General features: G+C 38.1%; 1 protein-coding gene across 4 annotated transcripts in view; it reads left to right on the forward strand.

Annotated features, from left to right (window-relative positions):
• ythdf1 (YTH N6-methyladenosine RNA binding protein F1) overlaps positions 1-6222 on the forward strand; it is a 31648-nt gene extending 25426 nt beyond the window's left edge. For all 4 annotated transcript variants that reach the window (XR_010966372.1, XR_010966373.1, XM_068000487.1 and 1 more), the window contains one exon: positions 5245-6222. Coding sequence is in view for 2 of the 4 variants with exons in the window: in XM_068000487.1 (XP_067856588.1) it covers positions 5245-5288 (44 nt within the window). In the remaining 2 variants the exon portion in view is untranslated. The remainder of the gene's footprint in view (positions 1-5244) is intronic.
• The last annotated feature ends 4971 nt before the right edge of the window (positions 6223-11193 follow it).

The raw sequence follows: 11193 nt of genomic DNA on the forward strand, positions 1-11193 counted from the left end.
CAAAGTGAATAACCTTACATTTTCCCACATCATACTCCTTCTGCCACTTTCTTGCCCATTCACTTAACCTGTCTATATCCCTTTGCAGACTCTTTGTGTCCTCCTTAGAGCTTACTTTCCCACCTACCTTTTGTATCGTCAGCAAACTTGGATAAATTATATTCGGTCCCTTCATCTAAGTCATTAATATAGATTGTAAATAGCTGACGCCCCAACACTGATCCTTGCGGCACCGTACTAATCACAGCCTGTCAACCTGAAAATGACTCGTTTATTCCCACTCTCTTTTCTGTCCGTTAACCAATCCTCAATCCATGCTAATATATTACCCACAACCTTTCGTGTGGCACCTTATCGAATGCCTTTTGAAAAATCAAATATACTACATTCACTGGTTCCCCTTTATCTACCCTGCTTATTACCACCTCAAAAAACTCTAATAGATTTGTCAAACACGATTTCCCTTTCATAAAACCATGTTGACTCTGCCTAATCGTTATGATTTTCTAAGTGCCCTGTTACCACTTCCTTAATAATGGATTCCAGCATTTTCCCGACGACTGATGTCAGGCTAACTGGCCTGTAGTTCCCTGTTTTCTCTCTCCCTCCTTTCTTGAATAGCGGTTTTACATTTGCTACCTTCCAATCCACCGGGACAGTTCTAGAATCTAGAGAATTTTGGAAGATCACAACCAATGCATCCACTTTGTCTGCAGCCACCACTTTTAGACCCTAGGATGTAGGTCATCAGGTCCAGAGGATTTGTTGGCTTTTAGTCCCAGTAACTTCTCTAGTACTTTTTCTTCACTAATATTAATTACTTGGTTCTCCATTATTTCTGGTATGTTTTTTGTGTCTTCTACTGTGAAGAAAGATACAAAATATTTGTTTAACGTCTCTGCCATTTCCTTATCCTCCATTATAATTTCTCCTGTCTCAGCCTTTAAGGGACTTACTTTCTAAGGGACTTTCGCTACTCTTTTCCTTTTCTAGACTTGTAGAAGCTCATACAATCTGTTTATATTTCTTGCTAATTTACTCGTTCTATTTTCTCCCTTTTTATTAATTTTTGGTCATCCTTTACTGGTTTCTAAAACTCCTAATCCGTAGGCTTACTGCTGTTCTTTGCAACATTATAAGCCTCTTTTATCTAATTCTGTCCTTCACTTCTTTAGTTAGCCACGGATGGATCACTTTTCCTGAGGAGTTTTTATTTCTCAATGGAATGTATATTCGTTGAGAATTATGAAATATTTTTTTAAATGTTTGCCATTGCTTATCTACTGTCATATCTTTTAATATAATTTCCCAATCTACCTTAGCCAACTCACTCCTCACACCTATGTAATTGACTTTAAGTTTAAGACTCTAGTTTCGGACTTTAGTATGTCACTCTTGAATTCAATGTGAAATTCATCATATTATGATCACTCTTGCCCAGAGGATCCCTTATTACGAGACTACTATTTAACTGTCTCATTACACATGATCTAAGATAGCCTGTTCCCTGGTTGGTTCCACGATGTATTGTTCTAGGAAACTGACCTCCAAATTACTTTTGCCAATTCGATTTGCCCAGTCTGTATGAAGATTAAAGTCCTCCGTGATTATTGCATTACCTCTGTCACTAGCTTCTCTTATTTCTTGATTAATACTCTGTCCAACAGTATAACTACTGTTTGGTGGGAGTAGTTTATAGGCCCCCTGTGTTTTCTGCCCCTTGTTATTTCTTATCTCCACCCATATTGATTCTACTTCCTGATCCTCCAAGCCAAGATCCTTTCTCACTACTGTGTTTGTCATTCTTTATTCCCAGGGCTAGCCCCCTCCTTTTCCATTTTGTCAGTCTTTTCGAAAAGTCAATTACCCTGGAATATTTAGTTTCCAACTTTGGTCACCTTGCAACCACGTCTCAGTAATGGCTACTAGATCAAACCCATCTATCTCTATTTGTGCCATTAATTCATCTGTTGTGTTATGAATGCTTCGTGCAGTCAGATAAAGCGCCTTTAATTTTAACTTTTTACTGTTTTTTTTTCCTGATTTGACCTTATTCACTGATGCATTATTACTGTTAAACTCTCTGTCCCTTCCTGTCACACTCAAGGGATATGGGGATGGTGCAGGAAAATGGCGTTGCAGTAGAAGATCAGACATGATCTTGTTGAATGGCGGAGCAGACTCGAGGGGCCGGATGGCCTACTCCTGCTCCTATTTCTTATGTTCTGCTTACTTTACCCAAATCGCTACACTGCTCTATGGCCTTGACTTTTCTCTTTAGATTTATAAGTTTCCCCTCACCTGAACCTCCCCCCAACCTTTTTTTAGTTTAGGCTCGATCGACGGACTGAATGGCCTACTCCTGTTCCTATGTTCCTTACTAACCTGCCTGTCCTTTTATGTCGATCCAGAGCAGCCTTTGAGGCCTACTGTGAATTATCCTTGTCCACAGGCCTTCAAGTTTATTGTTAGTGTTGCCGGCCTCACTTCTGGAAAGGAGCGATTTTAGTGTGCTCAGTGACACCTGCTCGTGACTGTCCTCCTCCCTACAGTTACTTCTTGGGCCAGGCTTACCATACTGGCACCACGGGTTGCAGCAGTGCATCTTCTTCATCTGGGCTTCAGTCTCACTTTGGCACCTTCCAGTGGCTTTTGATTCTTTCCCACTCTGTTCCCAGTCTGAATCTTACTATACCTACCCGCCCGCCCCCACAATCTCTCTCCACCATTACCTGTAGCCCCTCTCTCCCTTTTCCCTGTGGCCTCTTCTGGCCTTTACCATCACATCATCCCCCCAACCCTGCTCCAATTACAGTTTAAAGCACACAAGGTCTAAGGCCTTAGCTCTTAACCAGTTTGTTTTTGTCTCGGCAGAAAAACTGTTGTATTTTCTACTCTCCTTTTCCTCTCTTCACCCGTATTCTGAAATATCCCCATAAATTCTGAAGAGTCATGGGCCAGGATCATTGTAAAACAAATTTTGCACATCTTGGTGTCATTTTTTTTCCCACTGTTGTAGAGTTTTGTTTTCCTGTTCTAGAAAGGGAAGATATTCTAATGGAAAAATCTTTCATTTCACATAAATCATTCAAGTTGGAAGTTTTAGTGGGAGAAGTCAAGTGGTAAAGGTAATGAGAAACTATTATTCTGAAAAACCTATCTGCTAGACTACCTGTAATCAGTGAAATAAGTTTATCTAGTAGAAGGGCCCCATTGGTGTACGATGCTGTATTTCTCCCCCTAGTTGCCCTAGGATGAAAATCTAGCTACTGTTGATACCCCCGGGGCAATGGTTCAGGAAAAGGAGTCGGGGCAGGGGGGGGTGGGGGGGAGTTCTTTTTAGAAAACTATTGATCCTGCCTTGAAGTAAAATATAAAGTCCCCTGTGATCTTGCAGTATCCTGTGACATTGAGCTCTAAGTTTGAAGCTTTTACTTTAGCTAGAAAGGTCAATTAAATGAATGCCCTGGATGTTGACCATACTCTCCTAATGTAGTACCAGGATAGAACAGTATTTGGGAGTCCTGCTAAGTTCTTTACTAGAAATAGCCACCTTTAATTTTTTTGAAAGCTTCACTGTGGACTGCTGTTGGCTACAGACAATGGTCCACAGATGATGCTTACCATGCTATTGCTATTACCAATTGGCAGGGAGATATTCCCAAACCATGGTTGAAGATCATTGTATAGAGTTGATCTCTGAATTACAACTCCTACCCTATCTCTGTTTTGGTGTTTGATCTGGATTTTGGGAAAGGATTTCCTGTGTTTAAAGAAGTTTTTGTTTATCAGCCAGAAAGTGAAATTGAGACATTGGGATTAGTGATTGTGCATGTCCTCAACTAATTATTAGAAAATTCTGGGGGTGTATCTGTTATTTCCTGACATCCATGAGGCTCTGTGTGGGGGCACACATTCATAAATTTACCCCTATAGTCTCAAAATTGCAATATTGGCAGTTTTGGATTGCACCCCTTATAGTGTATCTACCACTGGCCCCAGCTGCGGAAAGGGCTGATCTTGTGGAAATTGCCTCTGGTTGTAATCGACCCTCAATGCCTATAAAACGGGTGCTGGGAACTAGGCTAGACGTGTAATTGGGTGGGGGGGGTGGGATTTTTGTTGAAGCAGCAAATCTTAGGGTTGCTCCTTTCCCATTACATTATAAAAGTCTACCAAATAATGTTAATATGTAGAAATAACATCCTCCACAAAAATGGAAACTTATACAAGGCGCTACATGCAAATAAATATCAGCACTTCTAAAAGTTTTTAGTCAACTTTGTGAATGACAAGCGAGCTTTAAGAAACCTACTGGCCAGGCCAGTACATTTGTGATGTGCTCATTTATATGGGCAAGGTGATACCGGGGGTAGAGCTGTCCCAAACCTTGTGAATTGCACCGTGGGACCTCATTCCTTTCGAAGGAAGCTAAAATTGGTCAGGAGCACAGCCTCCCTTTGACCCACTCTTAACTGCAAAGAATTATGCTGTGGCAACTCTGGCACATCCCTGAAATTATAACCCACGCTTGCCTGCAGTGAGGCCTGTGATGACATGAGAATCTCGCAATTTCAAGGCTAATGTGTCTGGTATTCAAAAAAAAAAGCTATCAAATTGTCATTTGCAAGTGTTAGAAATTGAACTTAGTTGAGAAGAACTGACGAGAGATATGGTGTGCAGAAAAAGTAAAGGCATTTTGGGATGGATAACGTGAGAATTCCTTAAAGGGACCGACATCCTGAGAACCACTTCTGTAAGCTTTGCTGGCTTTGGATCATTACCTAAAATATGGTCATTGTCTTTGAGTCTGGAGACCTTGGTTCACAATCTCTCCAGCGAATGCAACTTAACTGTTACCAACTAGTACTCCAGTCATCTACAATACACACGTTCCTGTAGTAAACAGTTTACAGCAAATTGAAAAATGCATCTGTTGTACTTTAAAAAAAAAAATTGCATGTTAGGTTTTCTGAAACCTTCGCAAAATACTGTGAATTAGTGCATGTTAATGATTAGCTTTGAACTGTATAAGCTTCTACCAAAGTCAATATTTGTCAAATATAAACCAAGAGGAAGGCATTGACCAAAAAAGACAATTTTTTTATTGATTATGTAAAGTTTGAAAATCTAATTACAGTGGAATTTGGTACATTGTACAGTACAGAATACATTTTTATGGAAAATAGCTTTTTTTTTAAGCTACGTTTTTTTCAAAAAAATAATTTTTCTCTTTCTCTGCAGGAGCGCCTGAACCGAAACAAATGATGAGAAAACATTTGACTTGATGAAATAAAAAAACTGAAAACCTGGTGCTGTGATCCAGCATCAGAATGAAAAAAATCAAAGCTTTCTGCTCCAGTGATATCTTTATGTGCAGGGGAATTAAGCTACATCACGTTTTTAGTACTTTTCTGTTTTTTGTTCTTTTTTTGCCCAGACTGGTCTGCATTTTGTTTGTAATTTTGCACCTAAATGCTGTAGCAGTCACTGGTAACTTCTGTTACACTGAAGCTTTAGCCTGCATTTGTTTAGCAATCCTGTGAAGATGAGCCCTTCATGCTCCTTTTATGGGAAATATTACTGCATCAGCCTTATGTAGTTTGGATGATGTGATGCTTTCAACGTTACTAGTTTTTGGTGATGTGTGTTAACTTTGAGCTTTCTGGTGTTCTTTTCAAGTCGCTGTTAATTTGCATTCTTTCATGAAAATCCCAAGGCCATTTTTTTTCCTTCTATAAAGCTGAGCTTTAATGTAGGAGCAAATAGTGGAAACGATGGTTGATGTCTCAAAAAATATAAATTGATGCAAACGTCTCTTGATTCTTCTGGGATGAAATATTTTGATTGTTTTTCTGTCTGAAAGCTGTACTTTGCTGTACTGTATGTCTGTGGAATGAGGGAACCATTGAAATTGCTGCCGACTGGATAAAGCATGAAACGGTGCTCATGCCTGTTGCTTTAGTTCACAGAAACTTGCACGTGTTTATTGTAGAGGAATTTTACTATCGTTAGAAAGAAAACAATTAACTCTTCTGAACCTAGTTACAAAAATGGACCTCAATTTAAAAAAAAATAAACTATCATTTAGACTTATATTTAGACAATTTTAGTTATGTCTATGGAATATTGCCTGTAAGGTAAATGAACATCATTGGGTTGATTTTCTTTCCTCTAGGAGAATACAAGCCTTAATAAACAATATCTATTTAGCAAGCACAAGTGATCTGTTCTTAATGCCTCTGTTCATTTGTGTTAACATTTCTTTCCATTCATGTGTCTGTGGAAATACTGTAATGTTAAAAATGTACTGTGGAGAAAAGTGCATGAATTGCATTGAAATCTGAATCTTCACGTTTCATAAATTGTCATTTTTAAAAAAAGAAATACCAAATAATTGTGTAAAACAGTTGAGAATTTTGGAATACTCTTATCTGACACTGCATTTTTTTAAAAAAAGTGAGTACCATGGGTGCATTATGGCTGCACAGTACTATTAGACTGCCTGTTATATTCAGGAATAATCTACAAGTGGAACAACCTTGCTGAATAGATCTGGGTGTATGGTTTAGAAAAGATCAGTGCATTGAGATGCTGTTCTTTTTCTCATCCTTCAGTTCAAAGTTGTCAAAAATAAACCCATCAGTGTACCATTCCTCAGTTACTGCAGTCCTCTGGTAAAATTGAAATGAAACTGGATATTGCGCTGTGCCTAGTAAGAGACATAAAAGTGACGTCTGCATTACTTTGAAACACAGGTGCTGAAAATAAATCCAAGTTAATTTGAGTATTGTAATGGCCAGAATATATTGGGGGGGGGGGAAGAAGGGGGAAAAGAGGGAATGTAATTGTGATACTTAATCTTTAGCTTGATTTCTCCACTTTCTTGACTTTGTGTAATTTTGTTCTATCTTTCTGCTTTACTGCTTTCATGCTGTTGTGTTTGCCACTTGACAAGTGTATCCAGAATTTTTGGCTTTGTGGGTTGCTTAGGTGCATACTATGGAGCCTGCAGCTCACATGTAGAATTTAAATGAATGTTTCCTTTAATTTGTATATATCTCCGTAATATTACCCATCTTTGCGTCTGCCTTAGCCCATCTGCTGCTGAAACCCTCATCCATCTTTTTGTTATCTCCAGACTTGATTATTCCATGATGTGGAGATGCTGGTGATGGACTGGGGTGGACAAATGTAAGGAGTCTTACAACACCAGGTTATAGTCCAACAGTTTTATTTTAAATCACAAGCTTTCAGAGGCTTCCTCCTTCGTCAGGTGAGTGACGAAGGAGGAAGCCTCCGAAAGCTTGTGATTTTCCAGTGTTCTTCTGGCCGGCCACCCATCTTCCCTTTCCATAAACTTAAGCTCTGCTCTGCTACCCGTATCCTAACTTGCACCAAATTCCATTCACCCATTGACCCTATGCTCACCTGTATTGGCTCCCGGTCCCCCAAACCTCGATTTTAAAATTCTCATCCCCATGTTCAAATCCCTCTATAATCTCCCCCTTCCCTATCTATAGCCTCCTCCAGCCTTACAACCCTTTTGTACATCCCCCACTTCCTTCGCCCTAAGCTCTGGAATTTCCTCCCTAAACCTCTCCATCTCCTCCTCCTTAAAACCTACCTCTTTGACCAAGCTTTTGTTACCTGTTCTAATGTCGTCTCCTTTGGCTCAAAGCCAATTTTTGTCTGATTTATGCTCCTGTGAAGCGCATTGGGACGTTTTACTGGGTGCTATATAAATGCAAATAGTTGTGTATCTCAAACTGTGGATACCAACAGAACTTGGTGTTCTGATTAAACTTTTATCCACCAATGAGGTAACAACAACCCTTTCCAAACCTTCAGGCCCACAAAATTTAACACATTTCCCACTGGCTGACTTTTAAGTGCAGATGGAATTGAGTTATCTCAGCTTCATGAGCTAGATTGCCAGGGCTTGAGAGCTAAATATGATGCATGGTCTGTACTTTGGACACACTTTGTCCAGATGAAGACTTTCTCTTGTACAGCTTCTGTCACACTCTGGGTAGGATGAATCATCTAGCAAGGTTGTCTACGACTCCCATCTCACTACCTGCCCTAGAACTGGGGAAAATGTTCATTGTGGGTAACAGTTCAATTGTTGGTGCAGTCTGGGATTTAAGCCTGGATTTTCTCAGTGGAAGTAGCAATACTTTACCACCAGATATAACGATTATTTACCTCTTAAGAGGGCAATGATCATCTTTAGTGAAATTATGAGGTTAAATACAAAACAAGATACAAAATTTATACCTCACATTAAGAGGAAGTGAGGTATTTAAGGGTATTTACATGTCTGTGCAAATTTTTAATTTCCAAATGGATGCTTATTAAAAATTAAGAACTTTGCATTTGTATTACACAAGAAATCACTGGTTATAGACATTGTGGCAACATTTTACCAGAATGATGTAGTACATGCATGTGTGTACAACGGTAAGTGGTGATTGAATCTCTGTTGGTGTATTTAAAAAAAATACATCTGTGGGATCCAGCAGTCTTACAAAATGAACCTATTTCAATATTAAGACTTGGGACTTGATGCTTCTTCTAGACTAAAACACCAGTTCATTATGAATGACTATTGGTTATCTTACTGTAACATCTATGCAGGGTCCACCAAAGTAGATTCTGTGGGCAAACTTCCATGTCTTCAATGTGGTTGCAACTGAAAATGTATCTTTGTTGTTAATGCTCTTTACATAGTGGTACACTGCCTAAAGAAACAATTATTTCTCCGAGAGAAACTATTATATCTCTTCAGCCTGATGTACATGGAATCGAGCTCTGGATGCACAAATGCTATGACTTTTATTGCTGAGGGGAAAAAAGGTCTCACAAAAATCTGAACGTTTGAATGTGTTGATACCCATCCACTTTTGCTATAAAGTATACATTTAGTTCTTTAGGGAAAATGAGTAATGAAGATGTCTAGAAAAGCTGGTTGGAGAGTGAATTTTCTAAGTTTGATGCTACTTGTCACAGCGAGTAATTTGTTGTATACAAAACCTATTATCTGTCTAGTGCTGGAATATTGTAGCCATATTTGGCAGGCTACAGACAAAATCCATCTCTTACTTCTTAAATTGGTACAATTCAAATCTTTTAAGACCTTAGGATTGGGTGATGATGCCATTACCGAGATATAATAATAAAATGTGATCAATATGCATTGCTAGCAGAGAGCCTCACCCAGATTTCCCGATGTTTGCTCATGTACTTGCCAAGCATGTGGAAATTGTGAATTACCAGCCCACAATTTTCCATCCAAATGTGATTTCCTGATGTGTAATTCCCCACCTCAAGCACTTATTCTAAATATTGGGTCTTTTGTTTCCTTGCTGAATTATGTTACAACATGTGGTAGGAAGGCTTGCACGTTAGCACCCCAGTACAAATTCCACAATTTATGTTCAATTAGTAAAAGGATCAATTTTGTGAGACGCCTGTCCCAGTTGTATTTAGCTGTATCTTATTATGCCACCTAATATATTAATAAAAACTGAACTGGTCTAAAATCTGAATTTAAATAGTTGTTTTGTATTACAGCAACAATGGTAAAGATAGATACAGGGATGAAAAATTAGTTTTGCCAGTAAACCCAGTCTTGTCCTTTTTCATGTCTTTCCATCCCACTGCAGGAAATTATCCTCTCCTTCAGTCCCAAAAGATAGAGTATATGAAATGTGGTCTATTATAGTATAAAGGAGAAGTGATCTGATTCAAAATTTCAGAATTCCATAAATTATAGTTATAATTATAAAGTATAGGCTTCTTGCCCACCTCATTGTTGAAGTAAAACCAAAAACATACAAAATTTATAATTTTTTAAAAAAAACTATAGAACATAGAGGAAAAATTCAACTTTCTTTTTTGCCAAAATTATTTAACCTAAAATAATATTAAGTTTGTTGACAATGTTGTCGATTCTGAAATTTCTTCTTTATTTGGAGCAGATACTGTCAATATTTCTTCTGCTTCCAATTTAGCAAATTACAGGTTTTAAAAGTTTCATTGGCATCTACAACTATGATAGTACCTTTTATTTCAAGCTAAAGTTCAATGTTCGAATTTGTGACACAATGTGAGAAAAACTGCTGAAAATTATAGCAGTTGTGGAGGAAATGACTATATTGCAGCAGATTTAGGAGTTACTTTTTTGTAGTTCCAGTTTTTCCCCTCATCTGCACTTTCTTTTTCATCAGTGTGTTTTCCCTTTATCAATCATCCTGTCTGTATGAAACTGCTATTTTGGTGAGAAATTGCAGTAGGTTTCCTAAATCATGGATCATAACTTACGAATAACAGTACAGTTAAATACAATAAAATTAAAACTTTAAGAAAATTATTTTAAATATACCCAGAAACATTTATACTGCACGGAAAACTTTAGTAATGTCGATAAATCTAAAATTCTGACTTTGCTGTTGCTTGAAGATTTTAATGTCATTTATTCTCTACCTGCATGCAGTCAGCATTCTTATACTATAAATGCTTTTTGTTTAATGCTGCAAAGGAAGAAAGGAAATTAGTGTAGCTGAGTGATGGCCTTCTTAAACACATCAACTAAACCTGACTGCATAAAGTGATAGTCTGCAAAATACTGTTCTGTTCAAAACTTTTAAATAGCTATTGACACTTGTGATTTAAAAAAAAAATGTATTGTGTTGCTGTGTCTCTGAGTATATTGAGTAGCTGAACCATACACACTAGGAAGGTCTTGCATCTGATCCTTGGTCATTGCTGAATTAGGTATCTTGGTGGGATTGGCGGTAGTGGTATTACAACTGCCCTCAGAATCCTGGGTTAAGATGGAGAAAATTAGCCAAGCTTCCTACTACTAATTGCTATCTCACGTCTTTATACTAAACTATATTCTATCAAATAGCAATTATCTATCTTTAAGGAATATAAGATTAAATCTGCTTATGCATTCCCAACACAGCCTTGCCTGCCAAGAGCACGTGCGAGGAAATTGAATGCATGCAGCTTTTTTGTACGTTGATTTTAATTAATCATGGGCTGCCCGTGCATATTAACCCGATATGCACTGTTAGTAGGTGCGGCACCACTCCTGCAGCATGCTAGGAATCAATATCACTGGGATACCATTATAGAATTAGTTTTAAAAATCAGTTTTAAACCAGTAATATTGATTCCTTGCCA

The sequence above is a fragment of the Heptranchias perlo genome, chromosome 19 (genome assembly GCF_035084215.1).
Source record: "Heptranchias perlo isolate sHepPer1 chromosome 19, sHepPer1.hap1, whole genome shotgun sequence".
In the NCBI taxonomy this organism is placed as follows: domain Eukaryota; kingdom Metazoa; phylum Chordata; class Chondrichthyes; order Hexanchiformes; family Hexanchidae; genus Heptranchias; species Heptranchias perlo.